The sequence below is a fragment of the Tympanuchus pallidicinctus genome, unplaced genomic scaffold (assembly GCF_026119805.1).
Source record: "Tympanuchus pallidicinctus isolate F22 unplaced genomic scaffold, pur_lepc_1.0 scaffold3, whole genome shotgun sequence".
NCBI lineage: Eukaryota > Metazoa > Chordata > Aves > Galliformes > Phasianidae > Tympanuchus > Tympanuchus pallidicinctus.
In genome coordinates this window covers 68,585,714-68,612,237 of record NW_026294747.1, presented here as the reverse complement: position 1 = coordinate 68,612,237, position 26,524 = coordinate 68,585,714, and the positions used below count along the sequence as shown (strand labels likewise).

At 37.5% G+C, this 26,524-nt stretch overlaps 1 protein-coding gene across 2 annotated transcripts in view; it reads left to right on the top strand.

Annotated features, from left to right (window-relative positions):
- The first annotated feature begins 242 nt into the window (after positions 1-242).
- The window catches only part of VIPR2 (vasoactive intestinal peptide receptor 2), a 47,208-nt gene continuing 20,926 nt past the window's right edge, over positions 243-26,524 (top strand). Inside the window, exons 1-4 of one of the 2 annotated variants that reach the window (XM_052694420.1) lie at positions 243-415; positions 2,449-2,551; positions 13,254-13,361; positions 15,484-15,581. In XM_052694420.1, the coding sequence (XP_052550380.1) occupies positions 362-415; positions 2,449-2,551; positions 13,254-13,361; positions 15,484-15,581 (363 nt within the window). In that variant the 5' untranslated portion in view covers positions 243-361. The remainder of the gene's footprint in view (positions 416-2,448; positions 2,552-13,253; positions 13,362-15,483; positions 15,582-26,524) is intronic. The other variant, XM_052694419.1, reaches the window with a different exon arrangement.

The window sequence follows — 26,524 nt, the reverse complement described above, 5'->3', positions numbered from 1 at the left end:
GCTCGCACTTCTGGGAGGGAGCGGGAGCGGCGAGAAGAGGGAGGAGGAGAAAAGCGGAGGAGAGGGGTTGAGGAGTAAGCGGGAGGAAAGCGAGCCGGAGTGCAGAGGAGGAGCTGAACGCAGCCAGGCTGCGGGCAGTGCACAGTCGGGCCGGGAGCTGCCAGCCGGAGCGGGCGGCCGGCGGGGGCAGGCGCGGGAGCCGCCTACAGCCTCAGGGCGGCGGCCGCCCGAGGGGCAGGGGCTCGGCCGGGCGCCCCTCGGGCCCTATGGTGCGGCGGCGGGACCCGGCTGCTGCTCGCCGCCTTCCGAGGGGGCCCGCGGAGCGGCGCGGGGCAGCGCGGCCCGCCGGCACTCGGCTGGCATGAGGAACCTGCCGATCCTCCTCCTCCTCTCCCTCAGCTGGAACCTGCGGCGGGTAAGTCGGCGGGCGCTCAGGCGGAGCGGAGCAGGTGCGGGAGAGCGCCTCGTGAGAGGGAGTGCGGGCGCCGCGGACGGAGCAGAAGGCGCTGCTCTGCCCCGCCGGGACCGAGGTGTTTCACGGGCGCTGCTGTAAAAATCAGCCCGAGTATGAAAACCTTTAAGGTGCCTTCCGTTCATATCTGCGTTTTTAAGCATTGATCCGTCTAATCCCTGCTTACAAACAACCTGCGCTTGGGAAAGCAGGGCGATGCACTTCGGTGACCGGCCCTGAGCGAGTGCCCTCGGCATTCCTTCTGGGGTCCTGGATGTAACAGGGTGCTGTCAGGCTGGAGCCCCCCATCTCCTCAGCCTGTAGAGGTACGTCTGGAGGGCGGTGTGCTGGGGCAGCTGTACGGTTTGGCACACGTTTTGTGTTTGAAAAGTGATGTTGCATTGCCTTCAAGTGCAACCAAATTGATGTTCTCAAAGTAATCTTCACTATAGATCACCGACAGCGGGAAGCCTGTACTTACTCCACAAGTGCCAGAGGTCGAAGATTTGCAAGTTTTCTTCATCTCAGTAGCTGATTTGATTTGCTCTTCAACTATTTAACGTTTCTGTGCAGTGGAACTCACCCTCCTCAGACTTGCTAATCATAACACTTTTTGATGCGTAAGAGATCTACTGAATGTTTGCAATTGGGAAAGCATTTTCTTTTTCTTTCCAAAATCTGTTACGTGAAAGGAAAATCTAGATAAGTCACTACGTTTACTCAAGCCTTCATTAGAAATAGGAGCTATTTGGAGAGCAGACAGTACATAGCAAAGTGATATCTTCAGTTTAACTCTGAACTTCCTGTGATAACTGCTGGAAATCCTAATTTAAGGATCTGGACGCCCTAGAAGAAATCTACTTGAAAGTGTAGAATAAAAATAGTTGTAATAGGGTAAAAGGAGATAAGGCTCTGATGTGAAATGATTAGTTTGGAGAAGAGACATTCACATGAGTTTTATAGCAGCCCCTGCTGTGCTTATGGCCACCACACTGCATTCTAAATAGCTGTGCACCTGGCTACCAGGAGCCTGTAGGACAACAGGTTCTCAGTCCTAACTCTGGCTCCAAGGTTCTTGGATCTACAATCACGTATTGCCATTATGAAAAGTTGTGTGTGATGAATCATAGGCTATTACCAGACTCTGCTATTGTCTCCTAGAAAAAGGAGGAAAGATACCTCGCTTTTACTGTGGGGGTATGTGTCTTTCTACTGGATGACTGAAGTACACATACCAATGTTTTATTTCATTATGATCTCTGAGAATCCAACTGATATCAGCACAGTTTCCGGTGCCATTTTTCTGTCTCCCATCTCCATCCCTGTCTCTTCCCATCAACATAAATAAGCAGAGCCAGAGCCGTAAGTGAATGAAGAGAATACAATTTTAAAAATAGGATTTTAAAAGGAAGGCTTTTTTTCCCGTGTAGCACTTGCTTGAATCAAACAATCATGCTCTGAGACCTTCAGAGATAAAGTATACATGGTGGAAAAAGGAAGAAGAAAATCAAAATTTACCATGTCAAAGATAATACAGGCTGACCAGTTTTCATGTTCTGTCACTCATATTAAAACTTTCAGCTTCCTGACTTAATAGAAGAGCATATGCTTAAAGAAAGATGGGGGGGAGGGGAGGAAGCAGCAAATGTGTTATTTTCCTGCTTCAATTTAACCAATTGCTTTTCTGGAAAAAGGGAAGCAACAGCATTAGTGAATTCACTAGATAGTTAAGTATTTTTGTGTAAATGACAATTGGCTTTGGAATGCTACATGGAGAATCATTAAATGCTCTGGTGCATTACTTTAATATTTTGTTCTGAGAAGTCCTTATGTGAGAAGCCAAAATGGGCACTGACTGTGTGTGTAAAATGCCCAGCACATACTTGGTAAAAATAGCATCAGTTCTGGTTGTGGTTTTCACTATCAGTAGTTGCACCCTTCATAAAGCATTTTGATTTGTGTTTCAAGACCCTGGCTTCTTTGTTAATTTGACACAGGTGATTGGTGTCCATCCAGAATGCAGATTTCAGCTGGAGATTCACAAGGAGGAAACAAAATGCATGGAACTTTTAAAGCATGCAAAACCAGTGGACTACAAAGGTAAGAAAAGATGAACTATAATGTAGAGAAAACTGGAGTATCACATTTTTCTCTCTTTACCTTTTTTGCTCACTCGGTTGCGGTTGCCACGTTTCTCTATGTTGTGCATATAATTTCTATGTATGCTGGATCACATGCAGCTTTAGCCTTCAAATTGCAACTGGAGTTAGCGTATGGTGAGAATTGTGCCAGGCTGGGCATGCACTGGGTGTGATGCTGGATGAGAGAAAGTGTATGCTTGTGCTATGTTGCACGGGTAGAGGAGCTGCGTGCTGGTGGTGACAGGGAAGAACAAGGAACTGAGAACTGAGGAAAAGCTAAAAGCCTTGGTACAAAAGTCTCTCTCTGGAACTTGTTAAAAGTAAAATACTAGTGGTAGAATCACTGGGTTTAGCAGGCAGAAGATGATGTAGGCAAAAGAGAACATTCACCCCAAGAAGACCACAGTCATGCAAAGGAAAAATTGGACAATAGTGTGACATTCAGAAAATTAATATCCTATGTTACTGTAGTGCTTTTACTTTCTTTGCAAATATACCCAATGGTAATTTGAAATTGAAAGGAAGAATTTATCTTTTATGTATTTTCTTTATGTTTGCATTTTATTTGAAAGGCAGAACTTTGTTAAAAATTTGAGCTTTTTAGGAAAGTTGCAAGTCAGTATTGAATTTCTGTGTTGCTTTTGTTTGCTTGTTTTGTTTTTTAAACTAGCAAAAGTATAAGTGTTTTATAATTAATTATCTTTTGTAAACAGTATGCCAGAACACACGAGCAGGGTAAGGTTCTTCTTGGAACGCTTTATTTGCATGCATTACATGCCCAATGCTCTTCTGGTAACATGTAAAATATTGAAGGGAAGGGTGGGTTTTCAGCAAGGTGCTGGAAAAGAAGTGGGAGACTTTAGATCTAAGAGCAACTGCATGCTTTTAAGTCCAAAAGAAGATCTTGATTTTTGCAAAGTAGTGACGCATCATTAAATTTCTGTTGTCAAACACTTTTCAGGTGGTTTTAAGTATGTAGTTTCAAATTAGTTTGATTGAATTGGTCATTGATGTCCTGCCTTTTTCTCTTGTAGTCCAGGTGCATGTCATCTCAGAATAACTGGGCTCTTTGGAAGATTGCAGCTCTTGTAGTGCAGTAGTTTTCCCTTGGTATTGTTAGATGATACGTGGTGTATTTGTTTTTTCACAATCTGTTTTGAATTCTGTCTGAAGATGGTACCTTAAGGATCTGCCACCAGCAATGTCCTATGAGCATAAACACCAATCTCAAATCAGGATCCCTTCTCCACTCCACTTTTAGATTTGGGAGAATAAATTCCTCAGTGTATGCTCTAATACCAATTTATATACAATAAAATAATTATAAGGATCATCAGTAGTTTGTGTTTTAGTGCAAGCTATTTTTGATTAATCCAGATCAGTAATTAAAACTATTATAATAAAAATACATCATTTACATTGTATTTGTATGAGTGATAAGATAGATGGCTGTTACACAAATAATATGAGTGTGAAGCCAGATGGATAAATAATTATTGGCCTGCTTAATGAATTAAATGATGAATTAATAAACACATTATTAGCTATTATAAGGCTTTGAAAGTCAGGCTTTCTTGAAGATCTGTTTTTGTGATCCAGATACTAGGCTGCTCGAAGGGATCCTTGTCATACACAACAGTTTTATTTTGGGCTTCCCAGGGGAAGAAGTTTTTTCTGGCAATGTTTCTGCCAGAGTGGGGAAGATGGGGGCTTCCTGAAAGCAAACTGCTGTGTAAGAGCTTTGTATCTTGGAAGACTATATGTCTGATGCTGTTGATTCAGCCCTGCAGGTAGAGATAATACAGCAGTGGAAGGATTTATACATTTAATTGAATGCCTGGCTTAAACAAATGGAATATTCCACTTCAGAGGAGATTTGAACATAGCCTCAGTGGTAACGAACCCTTAGAAACTGTGTTTGATATAACAGAACATACCCTGTGCTTCATGTTATAGATACCTTCACTAAGAACTTGACCAGAAGAGTCTATGTCAGAAACATCCATTTCCTAAAATATTAATTCTCTCTGTGTCCTTATTTTCCTAATAAACTCTGTATTCATGGAGAGATGTAAGGAATATTAAAACAGAGACATGCCGATTGTTGCAGTGATGCTCTGACTGCTGATAAAGAAGAGTTACTAATGAAAATTGGCAAGCTGGAACTGGTCCAAGCTCTAACTCTGCCCCCAAAACTTGTATTGCACTTGAAATCAATTCATTACAATAAATCCACAAAACCCACTTCAGTTTTTCCTGAATGAGAAAGATAACTGTACAGTCCTTGTCACACTTCTCTGACATCAGTAAATGCTACCTGCCTTGCAAAAGTTGCAGTGAAACCCAAGGTTCTGTCTAGGATTTGGAAACGAAGGCTCAGTGGGAGGCTTGAGCCCCAGTTCAAATTATCAATTATTAAAATTTTTCTTTTAACTTTTGGAACAGCTGTGTGGCCTTCACAGCTCTGTGTAATACGCTCCAGAATTTGGCCAGCATACACCACTAATGAATTTTGGAACTGCTGAGTTTTATGGGACAGGCAGTTTTTTCTTTGGTCTGGACAGTAATTACATTAGGAATACTGTATATATGTTGACTATTCTCAACTGTGTGGTGGGGACACATTGAGGAAAGATTTAATGATAATGGGTATTTTTTTTACATCATAAAATGATGTTATAGTCATCTACCTTATGACATGCAGTAGAATTTAACTGAGTAAATCATTAGCTATGAAGTCTACAAAGACCTTGCTTCATGGTTTAAGAAGGCATCAGTGGGTTTTGCATGGAAACACTGTATAAATGCTCTGTAAATATCCTTTGAACAATGTTAATGATGTATTAAAAACATATAACTTTCTACTTCGTACCCTTTGGGGGAATTTCAGGCATTAGCCTCTCTTCTGTTAGTTGAGAGCACTGCACTCCTTGTAGGGGAAAAAAGCCTCTCTCCAGAGGTCTGTGTTGGGGCCTTTGCCTGTGTGGTGATCTCTAGCAAATCTAGTTGTTTATTCAATAAAGACAGCCTCCATCCTCATTTGTTTATTCCCAAGGTACAGATGCACCTAAGCTGGAAGCCTGAGAGGTGGGGTGAGGTTTTTTGTCATCTTGTTTTCAGAGGGCAGGTGATTTCCATTCTAAATTGCTCAAAAGTTGCAGACCTTGAGGTCTGTATGAGAAAACAGGATTTCATCTTTTACCTTCTACCCATGGCTTGTTTTTTTTCACAATAAAATAGAAAGCTCCTATTGTATAAATTGTACACACGTAAAAATTGGCTGATTGCAAATTTTGGCATTTCCTCTGTATTTAGAATTTTACCTTACAGAACAATTGATTCATTTCTGTTCCTTTAAGTGAAAAGTGAAGTCTTAGATTCCAAATGTTAAAACTAAATCAACAGACTTTGTAACAGGATTCTAGAACAAGAAGAATATATATATATATTTTAATTCATTTTGGACTGAATGGCTATATAATTAAATGAGTCTTTTTGGATCTTGCTCTCCAAAATGCATTTTTGTGAGACCTGTCTGCCAGACAACATATTTACTTTAAATTTGACATCTTAACACTGAGGAAAGAATACAGGTGGAAAGAGAAATGGCTTTGGAAAAAGAAGTTAAGCTGTAATCTTATCACTGGAATTACAGTCAGTAGAATTTCACGCGGTGATTCCAACACCAAATTTCTCTGAAAGCTCTTCAGAATGGTGGGGTAAATATTCTAATGGACCAAAAGCTAGTTTGTCTTTAGTTAGACAAACTCTGCTATTAAGGTTATTTCTCCAGTAAGGAAGGTGTCTGTCTTGCATTCCAGACTCACACGCACACGTATGTAACTCTGTGTTGCACAAGTGAAGAACTGACTGTGAGTGTAATTATGCCAACCTGAAGATCGCTCTCTTCTCTTGCTTATGTTGGAGATTTACACAAAGCTGTATGAGGTGTTTCTCCTGATGGGTCCCCTCTTTCTTAATCCTTGCAGTCTTTTCTGGGTCCTCTGTCAGTTCCTGTTTGTTTTTGCACTTGTTTGCTCTGTAAGGTGTGTTCCGTAGAATCATGGATTGGCATAGATAGGAATGGACTTTAAAGATCCTCAAGCTCCAAACCCGCTGCTGTGGGCAAGGCTGTCAGCTCAGTAGTCAGGGTTATGTTTTGGTTAGACTGCTTAGATTTATCTGAGGTAGCATTAAATATAGAATTTAATGATAACTGGACCATGGAACTTCTTTCACACAGCACCAGTGGGTTGTTAAGGAAAACTTTGGCTTTTTCAGATCTGAATTGCTGCCTTTCTGGCTGTATTACAAGCATGCTGCTTTTTGGTTCACACAATTTTTAAAAATATTTAAGGAGCTGAGGGGTCTGCTTTGAATGTTTGGTTACTCATGGTTTTAATTAGTTGAGCTGTCATTGTTAATGGAACCGTGTAAAACTGTCTATGGTGAAAGTTATACTTAATTATTTCAGAGCAGAAAATAGCTGGGTAGTCTTATGAGGAGCCGGACCATAGGTGAGAAAGTACTTTGAATGAAAGAAGGTATGGGAAGTGCAGTTTCCTACTGAAAACTAACTAATGTGTAATAAATAGCAAAGATCAAGAAAATATCCTGGTCAGCCTCATTCCAAATTCCACATCGTGAAGTTACTAAGAGTGACAGTAAGAAATGTATTTTTCAAAGAAAGGAGGCATTGAGTGGCCACAGATATATTCCGCAATTTTGAAGGTCTAAAATTCCTGTGCCACCAAAAGGTAAGTAGAAAGTGAGCAATGGATATTAATAATTGGAGCCTGAAAAAATAAGCTGTACATCTGTAAGAGAATTAATTTTGCTCTCTGGAAGATTCTTAAAGAAACATCTGCCCTGTGTAGTTTTGAATTTGAGTCCTGGTAGAGACGTCTTTGGCCATGGCAGGCATCCATGTCATCCATGAAGAAGCAATTCTGAATACCAAAGCTCTAAAAAATTACTGGTTAATACAACAAATAGCTCATAGATGAGAATCTCTCCAATACTTTATTTTTAATATTTTCTGGTGAATTCTCTATGAAAACGAGATTGATATTTAATGGTGTTAGCAGCTTTGACCATATTATACCATAATTGACTATATGATAATTATTTTTTCTGTATATTAAAAAAAATTTTGTGTAGTGAGATGGGAATGCAGTCTACTTACACAAACCATATGCTGTTGTAAGTAATTGGAAAGTGAGATATACTTTGTAGAAAGTTTGAATGGAAAAACTTGCATATTTTATTACATTACTCGAAGAATATATGAATTACCTCAAATAATAAAATCGACCTGTTGATTTTTGGTTTTCTGGTGGGCAGCTGTTCTTCAGAAAGGAAATAATGTTCTTTTAAATGTTTTCTTAAGTGAAAACTTGAGTAATCCTCCAGGAAGCATCAAGAACACAATTTTTAACACTCCTACTAATAGGACTGGCTTTTAAAAATCTGTAAATGGCAAACGTCTTAGGTCAATAGGAGATTAAAATCTATTGTTTTGATGTTTATTTTTATTAGTTCAATCTGGTATAGTGTGTGTAAACTTCCAAAATTGTGCTTGCTGTGCATGATTCCTTTCTGTTGATCAGTAATTTAAAAAGTTTATATTTCCATTTCCTCTGTTTCTGACTAATCAGAGCTTGTATGCACTGTGCACAGTTTCACAAGAGTGTTTTCGTTAAAGACAGGAGTACTGGAGGTGCTCCTGGACAGCGTTGCAGCCAATCTTCTCACATACACATGAGCATGTTTCTGCCAGCTCGCAGACCTGTTCCACCCATAGGCATGGAGCAGAGCAGAGTGCAGGCATCAGGCACCTCTTGGGAGGCATCGGGCCGTGGGTGGGAGTAATGACCAAGCCTGATGCAGGGAACAAGGGTTAGAAAGCCCTAGAATGGCCAGGTAGGGCCACAGCAGTGAGTCAGGGCCCAGGTGGAAGCGGGCATGGGCATGGCTGTGGGGAGGCTGAAGATGTGCACCAGCAGCACAGCTGAAGACCCAGGCCTGAGCTGGGATGGGTCCATGGTCAGAAGACTGGGACATCCCCAGCTGAGGCTGCACAGGAGCACTGTGATGTATTCAGGATCCGGGCAAAGGTACATGGAAGATAATTTTAGCAAAGTAACTTCAAACAGCAAAGGCTTTTGCCACTGTCTTCTTCCCGCTACCTCTTTGAGCTGTTCTTCTGTGTTATTTTTGCTTCCAATTTGCTAGCTCATTGTTTCTGGACCCCCTCCTTTTCCTTTCTTTCTTATTACTCGTATTAAAATGTAGAAAGAATTTCATTCCGTGTATGTTCATAAATTCCCATGTAGCCTAAATTACATGCAGTGGTGTTCAGACCTACAGTCTGGAAAACATTGCCCATAAGAGGTGAGGTTGCTTCTGCTTTGTCAAGTTAAGTACAAAAATCAAAATGTTTCCCTGCTTGAAAAACAAACCGTAGAGTAGTTGACAACTTCCTGGCAGATTTTCAAAGGAATTTTGCTTTGTTTCATGTATCATGAACATTTAGTTTAAAAAAATGTTAAATCTCTCTCTGAATTGGCAATTTTAAAATCCAAATGCAAAGTGCCACCTAGTGGTTATTATATGTTGTGTGTATATATATATATATATATATATGCAGCATTTTCAAGTGATAACCCAGTGTTGTACTGTAAGAGGTGAAGAAGTATGTTTATAAGCAAGCTTATTTCTCAGAGACCAAGTGTCAGGTAGAAGGATGATGAATATGCCTATATGGAAACTGCAAAAAATGAGAAACAAAATTTAGGTTATAGTCTTTTAAAATTCCTTTCATTATGAGGTATCTGGAGGTATATCACAAGCATTAAAGACCAAACATTCAAATCAAGTAAATTATATGTTTTCCACTAGGTAAGAATATTAGCATATGACCCTCTGACAATATTTCATGTATCTCAGTGTTGACTGTAAAATGAGACAGCGGTAAAGAGCAGTATCTGCTTGAAGTCCTGCAAATCCCATCTAGGTCTCCGTTTTGAATTTCCAAGATTGGCAGGAAACTAATAGCAGTTTTCAGTTGTGCATGATGAAACTTGTGCTGTACTATGAGGGAAAGCTGACATGGAAAAGGCAGGCTTATGGAAGTTAATGGACTTGTTCAACAAGTCCATAACAAAACAGTTTTGGTAAAAAAAATGATATATGACTGCAATATTGTTAAAAGTATGTAGTAATTGGAGTGGGAATGGGAAAAGGTGAGCTGAGAGCCCAGAAATGTGAGTATTGTTTCTCAGTTACTCTTACAGAATCCTCTAGCAATACAGTGTGCAATAACAGGCACATTTCAGCTGTTAGCTGTAGACCAGTTTTCAGAATCACACTGTAGTTGTTCAGTGAATATAAATGCTTCTAGGACATCTTAGCAGTTTCCTCAGATTTCCTGTACAATAGTAAATACACTTACAGGTATACGTAAATTGAGGCGTGATGCTCATAGAATTCTGATGACAAACACTCAAACTTCTCTCTGATGATTGTTGATGCATTTGAAAGTGTTCTTCTGTAGAAATGCATCTTTTGTGCTATTTCATCTGTCTGATTGAAGGAGTACAAAAAACTATCGTTCTTTTCTCTACAGTAAATGCCTCTAAAATCCTAAAATACCGAGGAAGATCTGAGGTAAAACATCTATTCCATGCAAATTGTTTGTGACTTGTAATGTTTTGAACATCAAAAATTTGCATACTGTTTTACTTCCTACCAAGCTATCTTCAAGATGTGAAGCAAACTGAGTTGATAGATAGTGATGGGAATTATACTTGGACCACTGTATTTCTGTGTGAGATTTTATGTTAAGCAAAGCTTGAATAAGAGTTTGGGAATTCCGTGATTTGGTTGTTAGGATTTTTGTTTTTGTATGTGTTACTGATGACAATCCAAGGTCTATACTGTTCAGCTGCCTTTTTAGCAAAAGCTTTTCTTAGTCTATATAGTAGCACGATACTAATTGATAAAGGCTTCTGAGTTGTGTGCAGATTACGATAGCAAATCCACCATCTTACAGAGTGCTTATTAAACAGAAGAGAAAATCTGTGCAAGTAGTCAGTTTTTATGGATGTGCATGAATGCTCTGATGTCTCATCTCAGCTCTCAATTGTTAGTGAAAATTGGGGTGAAATAAAAAGGTCTGAAGTCACACAAGCTGCTGATTATTACTGTGCACTCCAGAACTTGTTCATGCTGGCTCAGGCAGTACATCTATCCAAGCCAAAAGAATTTCATTTTGCCACTATAGTTATGAGTGATGGCAGATGAAGAAAACAGTTTCTTTGTCTCTGTGATTACTTGTATGTGATGTTGTTGATGTTGTTTCTGGCTTTAAATCAATTGGAAAGGAAGCATGACCTGATTTGGCTGGGGTTTGCATTCTTCTGTTTTGCATAAACCCTAGTGTTAGATCACGGGAGTAAGGCTTAATTTTAATCCAGTACTGCAACTCAGGAAGCACCCAGAGATGTTTAAGTTCTGTTCACTTCAAAGTGTATGAAGATATAAACCTTATTTTTTAAATAAGGACAAATCAGCATGGCCTCAGAGGTAGCATTACTAATGCTAAAAAAGGCCACAAATATCAGAGGGAGCATAAGATAAACAGGTAGAACACAGGTTAGAAAAAACTCACAAGCCAGTTCTGAAAGAAAGGTGTGAACCAACTGTAGGGGTAGATACACTGGAAAGGACAAACTGTGGGATTATCAGGAAAAAGGAGTGATTGTGAAGGTCAAGGAGCCTTTACACTCTACATCAGTCGCTAAAAAAACTCATTCGAAAGGTAAGGACCAGAAACCTGGAAAGAGTTGTCTACAGGATCTTCTCATCTGGTTGTAGAATACAGCTGGAAGGAGTGCCACTTTCATAATTCCTAGTCCTAAGTTTCCCTTACCATAAGGTAAAGCTGAAAGAAGTCAGATATATTGATCTAGGAGTTAAGAGTTATTAAATGAACCAGAGTAAATAGTCCCCTTCAAAGTAATTGGAAATCTTGACAAACCAATGTTTATCAGCTTTAAGCAAATGAGAGTGGGATTGATTAGAATACAAGTACATACTGTCTAGATTCTGCAACTAAATTAATAACTTCAGACTCTCTTGGGAAGAAATGCATGTTTTGAGAATGAAATTCCTCTGAACATTATTAGGAGTCTGCTTTAGAAATATATGAATTTAGACAAGTGAGCAGTGCATTCTATGGAGATGAGATCCTTGAAGTCTTAAAGGCCAGTCAAGAATACTTACAGGTCAGATTTGCTCTAAGTACACTGGATGAACCTCTCTTCTCAGACCCACGTACTTCTGGAGGACATCCTGGATACTGAGTGCCACCTTGCAGCCTACTTTGCAAGAAAAAAAAACATGTTGTAAAGATGCCCACAAACAATTTGTAGCAGTGGGTAAATTGTCCATAAGGTAGTACGGAAGATGGGAGATGGAATAATCGGGAAATAACTTCTTTGCCCCTTTCCTACCCTCCCATCAGCTGCCATTAGAGACAAAGTGATATAAAGGGACTTGCCATGGAAAGCATTATAAAACAAAAAAAAAGTAGGTTCGTTATTACAAATGAAGTAGGATGTGGTGATGGCACAGGACGTAGGAGTGGATCTAACTTATGATGGAAATTTATTTGAGTTGCTTGACCAGGTTCCATTTTACATTGTCTTACGCACCCTATTAATTGAAATGAGTATGGGAAGGTATGCAATGTAGGGAATATAATAAATTTGCATATCTTTTGGGATTGAAATGTTGATGCAGTATACAAAGCAGTGGAGGGTAAGGCATTACATGTAACATACCCACACAGTAAACTTTGTGAAGTATTCCTCCTAGTAATCTCTTACTTTTGACATCGTCTTTCTGAATTCATTTGGAGCTGTGTTCTTCTAAAAGGAATGAAGAAGGACTCAGTCTCCATGAGCAACTGATTCCTCTGGAGAACATTTATGCAGATGTCAGCATGGACAAAGCCTTAACGAACGCAATCTATCTGTAACAAGTTGTTACTAGTATTACCATCAAATGTTCCTATGAAGTTTTATGACCTCCTTCCTGAAATCAACATACAGAAGCATTCTTTGTTTGAATCTCCATTACTTAATTTAGGAGAGAAGATTTTGTAAGTCCATACCTATTATTCCAAGAATTCTCCAGTCACGATGTATTTCCATCATATAGGCATTGCTGAGACCAATGAATTACTTAAATATTTCTTTGTGACATTCAGTTTGCCAATTACTGCACATTAAAAGTTTCATTTAACTGTGATTAAGAGATTCTCAAAATTTTGAAGTTGCTCCTAGATTATATTAATACTCAGAAGTTACTTATTACATTCTTTATCATTCCTTAGCGTGACATGGTTTTGATGAGACATTTTGAAAACAAGTGTATTGACTGACTTAAAAGAAGCTGATTAATCATTAGACTTTTGTGATTCCCCAAATATTTTCAAAGAAAATATAATCTCTGTGGCTTTCTTTCAAGTATAATCTGTCTTGAAGTACTAATCCAAAGCTTCCACTGAGTCTTAGATACTTATTAATGAGGTAAAGACAGTGGATGGCTAGTCCCAGGCAGAGCTTTCATGTCTCTTACTGTTGTTTTTCTTTAAGGATGTGTTGGAGTTTGGGATAACATCACCTGTTGGCGTCCTGCAAAGGTTGGAGAGACTGTCACTGTCCCTTGCCCAAAAATATTTAGCCTTTTTTCTGGAAAACCAGGTATTTAACTTCAAAGTGTATTTTTTTCTTATTTCTTTTTAGTGTTTGATAAAATAATGTGTTAAAAATGTTGACTTGGAGCCTAAGGTTTTAGTTTTTGTAAGAGCTGAAATAACAGATTTTCTACAGAGCTGTTCATGATACATCATGGAAGGACCAAATAATTGTCTTTGTGGTCCATCTGGTATTCTTAGTTTAGGTACTAAATGTGCATAAATTCTGATACAGTGCAGCTCATCAAAGCTGTAGATGTTGCTTACTCTTCTGGGCCTGTCTGCATTAATAATTAATGCCGCTGAACCGGACTGACATCTCTAACATCTGCCATCAGATTGCATACAGGTTGTTCCTTCTGTGCTTAGGAGAGGTGCTCTGCCTTGCCTTCATGAGAGTTACGAGCCAACATTAACACATAATAGCAAAAAATTACTGCTATTAAAATTTAAGGGAATTATTATGAAACCTTTCATGCTGCTTTTAAATAGAAGCTGAAATGAACTCCTCAGTGACTAAGATTCCTAAGACCTGTTCATAGGATCATAGAATTGCTCATAGAATGACCTTAAAGATCATTGAATCCAACCACTATCAAACCATACTGCCCCACCTCTAACAACCCTCCACTAAATCACGTCCCTGAGCACCACAGCCAAACGGTTTTTAAACACATCCAGGGATGGGGAGCTTATTCCAATGTTTAACAACCCTTTCTGTAAAGAAGTTTTCCCTGGTATCCAACCCAAACTTGCCCTGGTGCAACTTAAGGCCGTTTCCCCTCGTCCTGTCACCTGCCACTAGTGAGAAGAGACCAGACGGCTCTCACTGTAAGCACCTTTCAGGTATTCTTTTAACATGTTCCTCTGCTCTGCCTAATGAAAGAATCTTTATCTACTTATAAAGTGAAGGCATTTTAGAAGGTATAAAAAGGTTAGAGAGGTTTTGTGGTTTGCCAATCGACCCCTCGTGGTGTATGTACAACTTACTGCTGAAGACATTGTGCGAAGAAGTAACTGAGGAGCAAGATAAAAATCAGAAAAGTTTTAGTTTGGAATTTATACGAATATGTTTGGTTATTCTTGATTTAAGCTGATCTGTGACACATTTATTTGCCCCTGGGTGATGGAAAGCAGGCATCTTCAAGTTAGTTAAAGACCAGTAATAAACTCCAAACCATAACAATATGTTATTAGAAAGACAAGCATCATGAATATTTAAATTGCTGTAAGAAAGATGAAGGGTAGTTGCTCATGATTTAACATTTTAAGAGTAAATTATAATAATTTTAATGACTTTTGTTTATTCTAACATCAGATTTTCTCAAGCTGTTTCATATTGGATGAATATTAGTGCATATTCGTTAGATTAAGGAGTGCTATTATAGATTGCCCCAATCTCATTTGAGTAACTTCACATGGGAGAGAAATCAACTTATTTTCTCAATTCCAATCAAAAAATCTTTTATGAAACAGTTCAGAATTCCTTTTCCATTTTCTGTATCTTCTGTAAGAACATCAGTGACTGGTTCAAAGGTTAAGATTCAGCATGTGTATTTATGTCGTCATTCCTCAACCTTTCACAAAGTTCAACCTTTAAAATCCATTACAAACTCTACTGATGTTTGCTGTAGCAGTAATTCACCACCATAATATCTAAGAGCTTTAATAACTCTTCAGAAGATCATGTGGTATTGCCTTCTAGGAAAAAGTTTAAGTCAGAATACTCTCACTGAAATTACTTTTCTTTCAGATTAGCTAATCTACAAGTTATCCTCTTCATAAAATGAACTGAAGGCCTCCTTCTAGAATACTTCAGACAGTACAACAAAATATTTCAGGCTTTTGCAGATGTAACAGGAATAGCTGTTGTACCAGAGCAGAAGCCTACCATCACAACTTGGAATATTTCTTTACTGTAGAGACTACTCAGAGCAGTAGTAAAAGTCAAAGTAAAGTTAATGAAGAGCATATGATAGGAAACAGATGAGTTGATTTAACAGGAGACTTAGGAAATAGAGTATATTAACAGCATGTTTCCAGAGGATAACAAAATTAGATTGGCTACATTCATTGTTGAGTAGCCTTTTGAATCCTTCTGATTTAAACTCTCAAATTTTGTTTTACAGGAAATATTAGCAAAAATTGTACCAGTAATGGATGGTCAGATATTTTTCCTGACATCTTAAGTACTTGTGGATATAATGACTATGAGGATGATTATAAGGTAGGAAGAACATTTTTTCAACTCATTTAAATGCTGATGTTCAAAATAGCTATGAGACATAATGTGCTTCCAAATAATCCTATTTTATTCAATCAGAATTAGTAACAAACTGTAGACATTTTTGGTAGCATTGCTTGCCACGTGCTTAGATTGCAAATGTCATGTAAGACAAACACAGAAATATAGAATTTTGTAATTGTTTGAAACATAAGGCTATGATCAGTTGTTAAGTGCAGCAATGCATCCACATTTCTAATACTGACTGAGCTTGTGTACTTGTTTTGCATGGTGTTATTTCCAAATGTTTCTATTATAACAAATCCTAATAATGTAATAAATCTGTTAATAATGTATGCACCATTTGATTGCTGATATGTCTAAGTTATCATGAGTAAAATAGAATTAACATAGGTCACTGGAATTATTGCAGATTTATGTTTGACTTAAAATTGGATTAGCCATTAGAATTGATTCAAAAAGCTATCAAGACATCAAAACATAGTACAAATAGAAAATGAATTTGTTCAGTTTGTAGAAACTATTTCTCGTTCTTTGTTATGTAGAGAAATACTCTTGCCATGATGTTTTGCCTATTTTCTACCAGCTTTTCTATTCACTCTAGCGGCACAAGATTTTGTTTACAAAAAATGGTTTTCAGATCACAGTGTCAGTACTTTTGTTATTGTGAGCGCATGAAGTAATCTCGTGGATAAACATTCTTAACCGTTTGGGTTTTCCTGAATTGTATTATCTATGTGGAACAGCTCTAGCAGATGTATTACACCCTACTGCAGAGATGTGCTAGCTTTCTAGCTAAGACATGGTTCTTGCCATTTCTTTCTGTATTTTAAATCCCTGCCTGTAGATGAGCATGAGCAATAAAGAATTTTTAGAATATATTACCTTCCTATCCTTTCTGAAGACACATTTCAAAACATTGGTGCAATCTGACTCCTTGGGAACAATCCCATGTTACTGCTAAACCAGCCCTTTAAAACACTGTCATCAACCCAGACTTTGTCACAGGGAGTCAAAATAGGTTAAGACTTAAAAAAATCAAATGAGCAAATGACAAAATTTCAGGTAGTGAGATGTACTCAATTAGTAGAAGTAGCAGTAGAAATAGAAAAGCAGATCTTGTTTGAAGTAGCTACTACTAACTTAAAGGAGCAATTTGAAATGCAAGTTGATTGTACTTACAGGAATGAAGCTAGAGAGGCTGGACATGGGTAGTAGTAGTGACATTTGAACAAGCCTGATAAAGATTAAATAAGAAACAAGGGAAGATAAAAATTAGAAGAGAAGTAGAGAGCAGATATGGGAGAAAATGATTAACAGAAGCACGATTGAGAGAACATTCTAGGCATCTGCCATAGATAGTATACAACATAAATGCATACCATGTTGGAGGGACGGAAAGTGGAAGTGCAAGCACTGATTGTGTTTCAAGCAACATGGCCTGACAGCCGCTGTCCACTTTTCTCAAGTGTCACTGTCATTGTTCAGAGGATATTCTTTGCCTGAAGATCATAACTGGTTAATTCAGTGAAACATAACAATAATTCTTTTTTAACCTTAAAACTGACAAGTCAAAAAAAAAGTCAATACAAGAGTGCAGACATATTGGATGGCAAACTGATCCTGTGCGAATAATAAGAATATGCAGTTGTTTTAGGGTTTTTGTTTGGTTTGTGGGTTTTGTTGTAGTTTTTCTTTGTAATTAAGAAAGGATGGAATTATCAGAATGAAATCTGAAAAGGAAAACAGGAAAGGAAGTGTTTAAATGCATCTCTTCATGGGAAAAGTTATAGAAAATGCAAATATCACTCAGTATTGAGATTTCAGGAGGCATTTAAATGCCAGCTGTTACACAGAAAGCAGATGATTTCTTCAATTCAAATCTTACCAGTTAGTGGTAGCATCTTTAAGCAAAAAGCCGTTCCTCAGTATTAATCAGTACATTTCAACTGTATTTGACCCAGATTTTCAACAAAAAGAGTTAAAAATGAAGCCGTAGCTCTTCAAATAACAAAATGTTTTGGACATAAAAATTACATGCGACTATATTTTTCAGGCAGCGTATGAGGTTATTCTCAGAGTTAAAGTAAATTTAGGAAAAGTGACAAAATACTTTTCCTATGGTAAGTCTTAAATGTTTTTCCATACTCTTTCCCTGAAGAAAATGTTTGCAGAAGAGGTAGAAATTGTCTTTGTTACAGATTGATACCTGTATCTTCCCTACTGAATAAATTTCCATTATAGACCCATTTATAGGGTCTATAATGGGTCTGTATTTATAGGTAACCACCTTGAAGAGTAGGACTCTGAACAAACAATTATGTTTTCATCACATCACATCCAATTGTGTATTTAAATCTTTGTTATATACTTCCAATCTCTTTCCTATAAGAAAATTGGTTGCTGCTGACCTTCAAGATCAACTTTCAGATTCATCTTGTTCATTCTAATAAGTATCTTCTTTTTTCTTGTGTATTTCCTTTGAGCTTGTGGCACCACAGTGGCAAAATGGGTGACTTGATTTGACCATACGGGAAAAACATGTCAAGGTCTGTTAACCCAAAACAAATTCACTGCAACCTTTTCTTTCATGTCAACAATTCTGACCTTTTAGTTGGACGCACGAGTCCAGCTGTCCTCAGAGGGTATCACGCTCTTTATCAGCATTACTAGCACAAGCCAAGCTGCCTCATGAATGTAAAGGACTGAAATGTGGCCACTTTATTTAAAAAAAAAAAAAAAAAAAAGATGACTACAAGTCAGCTAATACAGTATTATCTAATCTTAGCTTGAATTGACCTGACATTTATTATATCACAGGCTATATGGTTCAAACACTTCAGTAATACAAAGATAAATTCATGGAGAGGAAAATTCTCAGTGCTGTTACACATGATGAAACTGTTGCAGCACGTGCCTATATGGAACATCATCAGTGAAAGGATTATCCATGGTTTGGCAACTTTCCACAAGCATCCATTCTTAGGTTTCTGCCATAGATAACACCCTGAGTGAGCTGCCTTGGGTACTTCCCAAAACAGTTGCAGTCATGGTAGCAAAGTCAGAACTGACTCAGACAAACACTGTCCTGAATGTCTGTAATTGCCTTTAGAAAACAGGTGCATTACTACTGTCTGTGAAGTGGACCATTGCCTTGGACTAATGGATTGTTTGTCCTGAGTCTAAATTGAATGTGTCCCTTTCAAGAAAATGTATTGCATAGTTGCTGTCTGCCAGTGTTTTTCTGTCTGCCTGTGAGTCATGCTATTTTTGTTTACATTACATTCTGCATTTTTCATTACTTTTTCACAATATGTGATTAGAGACCACTATTTCTGAAAGAGAATACAAAATTCTTCTGTCATGCTCAAGTGAGAAGGATGGGGCATGAGTATAAGAGTATAAGCTAATGTACTCTCCTTTGGGAGCACAGTGGGAATTTTTTTTATTTCATATAGATTGTCCACAGATTAAAGTGAACTGAAAGAGAACCATGTTGGAAAAGGGTTTACGTTAATCTGTTATTTAAAGATTATTAAATACCAAGGAGTACATATTTTATGAGATATATATTTTTGTAAATTCAGTTCTGTGCTGTGCCGTCCAAAAATAGGAAGAAATAAGTGCATTGTCCCCATCATATGATCAATCTCTTTATTCCAGCTTGTATTTAAGGTTTTACAAGACTTCAGAAACAGCTGCCACTTTGTTGAAGTTAATGCTGTAAAAGGAAGGAACTAGGATTTGTATTATATTTCCACCTACATTTGCAAGTATCTCTTTCTAATGCTCTCAGCCAAGTTGCTAGGCCCAAACAACCTTATATTCATTGTGCAGTTTAAAGTTTTCTGATGTGTTCTTTCATATCAGTATTTAGACATTATTCAGTATTCTGAAATGTGTTCTAAAAATTTAAGAGCTTGTATTTTAATATAATTGTAAATAATCGCATTTGTGAATATGAAATTTACATATAGCATTCCAAAAATATACTGGGCCCTAGAATAAACAAAGCAGTCATTTGTGATGATCATGATCATACTTTAGAAGTAATCAGTTATATCTTTTGGTTAAATAAATAAAGAGCTGTTCATTTTTCTTTTACATGGAGGATAATATCCTATCAGTAGTGATACTCCTTTGAACAAACACTCAATTCAGTTTTGCTCTTGAGCACAGAATTACCCTCCTACCCCTAGAGGTCCTTCCAAACCGAGGCTGAGGATGAAAGATCCCCTGGGTAACTGTCACCTTTCCTAGGGAGCTTCTGTGCCGTTTCTGCTGTGTAAACAAACAGAAGACTTCAGTCTCTTAAACTTAGTAAAAGAAACATGAAACTATCTGTAGAGAAAATGTTAGCAGAAAAAAGTGTTCTAAGAAAACAAAACTGTACATAGGAATAGATTTTATGAAAAAATCTCTTGAGTGTAACAGTAATTACACAAACTTGTAATCAAATCTCTTCTTTGTATGTGTAATGTCTTCGTATCCATGGAATTAGTTAGCCATAAAAAGCGTGAGGTCTTTCTAGTCTACAAAAAAGTGTGCAAGTCATCACCCACTGATTTTGTGGTACCCAGTCACCAGTTGACTTGGTTATTGGTTGCAATTTGAATATTTGCCTTAAAAGATTAAAAATAAATTGTTGAATTTCTTCCAAAATTGTTGAATTTTGGAATCTCAGGCAACCATGTGAGTATTTTGCAAGGCCACATATTTTACTCCTGTGGCAAAAATACTAGCAGAAATTTTCAAGTCATTTCAGTTTCAAAATATCATTTTAACTTCACATGCATGGCTTGAATCAACTTATACTTTGAAAACAGTTACAAAATCTAAGCTTTGATATTTTCTCTTTATGAAAATCTTTCAAAACCCTGCATGCAGTTTAGTTCTAAATCCTGTTTTGGAGTCTCCATACCTTGTTTACACTTCTGTTGGTCTTATTCTTTCTAATTTAATCTGGATGTAAAAAGCTAAATTAGTTAACTAAGACCTGACTGGTAGTGGTTCACACAGAATAGTAAGAAATAGAATGTGCTTTCACGTGCTGTTGATTTTTGGATTATTTTGCTGTTAATTTTGCAGCAGTACCAATATGAAGACTCAAAGTGGTGCTGTGTAAAATATAGTAACTGTATCTAGGTCAATGATAATCTGATTTCTTTTTCTGGATTTTGACTGCCACAACACAGTGCAGAATTTTGTCCTTTGTCTGTCTGCTTTTCTTCGTGTAGTTATTAAATACATAATTTCGGAACTTCATTTGCCAGTTTTTTTGCTGAATCATTAGAAGTGTCATAGTTCTAATAATCTAAATATTTTACTTAGTTTTGCAAATCATAACACATACATTCAAACAATCATAATTTTTGATGCTGTGGATTCAAAATCTAGTAGTGTTTATTTAGCCTTGCAGTAGTTTGAGGAACAGGTTTATTTGATGGTGTAGCCAGTTGAAAGTAGATCTGAAAGGAAAAATTTATCTTCTTAGCCAGGAGCACTGAGAGCTTATGAATTAGATACCAAATGTCCAGGAAATTACAGAGGCAGTATTGTGGACAGCTCAGTCAAGAACTCCATGTAGAGTATTTTATTGGTTAAAAAAATATATATATACAGAATTTCATTATTAAGGGAAGGAATGAAAATAAAATGTAACCGTACACCAAATAAAAAATACCTTTCTGTGATACTGTTCTCTCACTATCTGCCTATTTCAGTTTTACACTCACGTCTTGGAAAGTAGAGGACACAAGTCTGAAAGTGAAAGTAGACTGAGATTCTAAGAGGCAATGTAGCTGTAAGGCACTGGTTATAAGAAGTTACAGAATTGATTATAAGTTGTTACGGAACGGCTTTTAACTCTTAAGGCTTTTTATCAAAGCTTTTCCTTGAATACATGCAACATGCTATTAAGAAAATAAAAACAACTGGAAATATATATCTTGGTCTTTTTAACAATGCTATAAATTCATTCTGCTGTACTGTCTTCTGCAAGATACCTTGTAAGAGAAAAACAAAGGGTATTTTAAACAAAAACGTCTGCAGATTACACCATCTAGAATTGGAGCTGTGCCCATGACATGCTCTGTGCTCACTTTAGATCTGATGAGAATGCTAAGTCCTTTTACCAGTGTCTTACTTGGAATGACTGTAAATAGCAATAGAAAAAAATGAATTAAGAAGACAATCCCAAACTCTGGTTATGCAAAAGCTTTCATCAGTTAAAATGTATGGTTTTGAACCGAGCTAAATTATCTTCAGTTTCATTTAAAACAAGTTTATTTGAATTAACTGAATGTAACTGACTTAGAAAGTATACGTAATCTATATGCTTACATCACTGCATATAAATATGAAAGGCCCCATATGTTGCAAGAGTTATGCAATGAAATACTCAAATCTGTAATTTTTATTAATTTCTGTGAGCAAAAAATAAATATTTAATGCGTAGCTTAATCAGTAGGTGCTGGCACCTGATGATTCAGGATTTCATCTACCAGGACTAAATGATCCTTGGGGGTCCCTTCCATCTCAGGGTCCTCTATGACTTAATGGATGGCAAGGTAGACATGAGCCAGCAATGTGCCGTCACAGCCTGGAATGCCAGCTGTATCCTGGGCTGCGTCAAAAGAGTAGCTGCCAGCAGGGCAGGAGAGGTGATCCTGCCCCTCTATCTGTGCAGGTGAGACCTCAGTTGTGGTACTGTGTCCAGATTTGGAGTCCTCAGACATTCAAGGCTGGTCCAGGCCCTGAGCACCCTGATCTAGCTGTAGAAGTCTCTGTTCATTGCAAGGGTATTGGACTAGCTGATATTTAAAGGTCCCTTCCGATTCAAGAAATTGTGTGATTCATTAAATTTCCTTTTAAAAATGCCTCCTCCCTCACTTCCATGTAATTTCTTTGTATCAAACAGTAGCATTTTCTTTTTCATTAATCTTTTGCAACTTTGAGATACATGCTCATTCTGTTATATGCTGGCATCACTACAGTGCTGTGAGTAGTTATCAGTAATAATAATAAGATGGTAACATATGGACACACTGCCAAACTGAGTTTTTTTAATAGTAAGTAAAAACTATGCATTTTATGTGAGTAACAGTCAAAATTCAGACAGACTTTATCTGACTGCAATGGACTCACCTGCATTTAAGGCAGACAGCCCTTGTCTTCTGTAGTATCAGAAGAGATGTAGTCTTTGGAGCCTGGCTGCAAGTCATCCTAATTTCTTTGAATCATCATAAGCACAATGAAGCACATGAATCATAGCATAGAAGAGTCTCTTCTCTTCCATTAATTCCTTTGAGAGAGAGAGAATGACTAGTTCTGTTGAGCTTCATACCTTTTAGAAGGATTATATACCATTACTATATTCATTATTATATTATACATTATTAAGCTAAAGGAAGCCTTACTCGTTTCTCCTTATCTCTTGTAGCTATTTGAAAAATTTTTTTTACAAATACATTAGGGTTGTTTTTTTCATGATGTTATTACTAAGGAAACAGAACTGTGGTATCTGAAATTCTGTGAGAGTTGGACCTCAGTTGAAAAAATTTCAAACAAAAGCGAGAAAAAATGCTAAGCTTCAAATGCTGGCCTTTAAAACTAATTTGAAAATAAAAAAAAATCTTATTAGAAATGGAACCCAAGAATGTGTAATGCTTTTATTGTCTGATGGAAAGCTAACCAAGTCAGTGGAGAAAAGCCTGAGACAGAGCAATATTGCCCAACTTTAGACTCCCACGATCTTCATCTGCTCTGAACTTTCTTGGTTTCCTTTGCATTTAATGAAGATAAACTACGTCTTTTTACTTTATTATCCTTCTAAATTATTTCAGATTTTTCTTGTAGGACAAGATGAATAACACTGCTGCTTTTGTTCCATGGTTATAAAGAAACCTTGCTGAGATGAATTCACCACTGCAAAATTCAAAGGCTTAGTGCATCTCTTGCTTTACTGTACTGTCCTGCACTTGTTTCTAACTTATTCTGAGGAAGAAAACAGGAACTCTGCATTCCTGGACATTAAGAACGTTTACAGGACAGTAAAATTACTTATCCAAAGATCAACTTTATTCAGCTCTGCTAAAATTTGTTCCATTAAAAAAATAGCAGATGAATTTCACCAGGCAGATAAATTTCAAAGTTGTTACTCTGTGTAATGGAATCCCTTGTGATTCCAAGAAAAGAGAAAGGAAAATATATATAGAGTTCAAGTTGTTCTTGATATGAAGAAATGCAGAACATGTAAGCAGAATTGAGGTTTTCCTGTGGGAACATTGTCTGGCTGCAGTTTCTCAATAATGAATTCTGATCCAGAATCATTCTTATGATCTTACTGGTGCAGGCCATCTAACAAGTACAGTGACCGTGGGTCATTACAGTCTGTAAATCAGTTGATCTCTGTTCTTTATTTATGCAAATACAGTGTGTTCTGTGTCTAGGGTAGGAATGAGGGGAAAAATGTAGGACCAAAGCAAGTCATTCCGGAATGAAGATGGGCAAAGATAGGGGAAAAAATGAGCAAAGGCAATGCAGTCTAAACATAGTTATATATGTTATATACTTGGCACCAAACGTATTTCCTAAACAAATACTTCCAAGTCAAGACAAAAATTAAGGAGAAGATACAGTCTCTCTGTAGATATGGTGTACTTGGACCTTTTAAAGGAATAGGCACATCATAAAAATACAATACATAGATGAGAATTAGAAGATGATACAAGTAGCATGTTTTATAAGCAATGGACTTGTTGAGTTGCTAGTAATTGCATCAGAAGTGATTAAAAAAATTAAGAGATTTCTTCTTATCCATTCACAATAGAAGACAAGTGTGAAAACTTTCACTTTGCAGAGTAGGCTTTCTTACCTGGTTGGATCTGACTGAGTTCAGAATGTCAGAGCCAGAGCTAGAACAAATTTCTTGGGACTTAGAATTTATCCATACCAGCACAGTTAACAACATTGCGTTCTTCAAGTCATTTGCATAAACTTACTTATCACATACTCTAAAAACTGGAAAGGTGAAATTCAACTTGCAAATCAAAATTCCTGAAGGAAGATGCATGCTTGAGACGTATGTGACTAATCACTAGTATGTGGAAATGGCATTGATGTGATTGCATAAACACAGATATCCAGCAGCATTTAGCACCACTGCCAAGATTACAGTAAAGAGATCCTATGTCATATCTGCCATGCAGATGTCTTAGAAGCCCTGGGGCTTCTCAAATAGGACTAGTTCACCATTTAGGGTAATGGATATCGTTTGTTAATGATGTCAGTGGAATTGACCAGGAAGTGATATCTACTTAGGGGTGAACTGAATGACTCTTGACTTACAGTTCTTTTTTCTGCAATCAGTATCTCTGGATGCGGAAGGAGAGCTAATATGTTGCCATGAGAATCAGAAAAGTTGGGTAAAGTAAAATACTAAACATGGGATTGTGGCGGATGAGAAGACATCTTCATCCTGTCTCACTTGGTAAATTATCATCCATGATTGCCAACAAAGTCGTTCTCATCTCATATACTGATCTGAAACCAGCTGGTGCTAAATTCGGCATGCTCACTGCAGTATAATGAGTTTGTAGCTGCACTTTAGATTGTCTAGCCAGCAAAAAAGTGATTTAATAGCAGGTTTTCTTACTGCTTATTTTGTAGCTAGAATGTTATTATTCTCTGCTTGGCTTTCCTTTATGTATTAGAAGGGAGATTATATTAATTAACAGAGGTATTCTGTACTGATCAGTAAAAGCACACTTTTGACTGACTACGATTTAAGACATTTAAGACATTAAACATGAAGGTGCTAATATAGCTTACCTGAATTTACTTTGGTATATGTGATAGTAAGTCATGTAGTAAAGCTTGCATCTGTGTGTGTTACACAGCTTGGATTAGTCAGTCAGAAGAATAAAGACATGTACTCAGAAATTCACGCCCTGCAGAAGTGGAAAACCTTTGGGTGATGTAATAGTAAAGGAAATTATGACTCTTTTTTGTGAAACTAAATTCAGTGTCAGGTAAAAGCCAAATACCAGATTAACGAGTTCTCAAAGTGTCAAGCGTTGAAGAATGGCTAGTGTATTGTTGAAAGGAAACGTGCAAGTTGAAATTACTTCTTGTAGCTACTGGATTCTGATCTGTCATGTAAATCTGGGATAAGTAGTCACTAGCAACAGAACTACATAAACAAAATTGCTAGTATCTTTAGTGTAAGCAAACATATTTCAATAATTCAAATATTTTTATGGATTCTTGCTTCGAAATAGCAATATTTCTATTCCTGTCAGCTTCTAATACTTCCCATGTATCATGTGTGTGCGGAGTTGTTTACAGGATTCTCAGAAAAAGTATTTCAAAGCCTAATAAAAATGTCAACATGAGAATTTTTGAATGCAGAAGGGCGGTGATTCACCTAGGCAGAGGGAACTGTCTGGAGTGTAGAGACCATGGTACTTGGAGATGCGCACAGTTTGATCTGTGGAGTCATTTGTTTAACAGCGGATGCATGAGCTTACATGTGCCAAACTTACACACATCTTGGAGTTATTTCTGCTGCTTGGCAGAAGGAGACTGTCTTTGGGGATTGTATAACCGACTCATAAAACATTTCTGCCACTGTGCAGCAGAAAGGGACCATACAGCTTTTTAAGGTTTTCTAGCACAGTGAGAAACCCAAATGAGAAGGAAGAAGTCATTTCTACCAGGGGCTCTGAAGGACACACTTTGCATCAGGAGGCCTGGTTTATGTGATTACCTTTTGAAGAGTACTAGCAAATATAAGTTACAAAGGGATGATGGTTGCTTTAACATTGCAGGATTTGTTAAGCTACTTTGTGGTTCTCAAGACAAGAAGACAAGAGCATTGTAAAGTATTCCCTGTGCTGTCCCCATGATCTTACCAGGTTTTACGT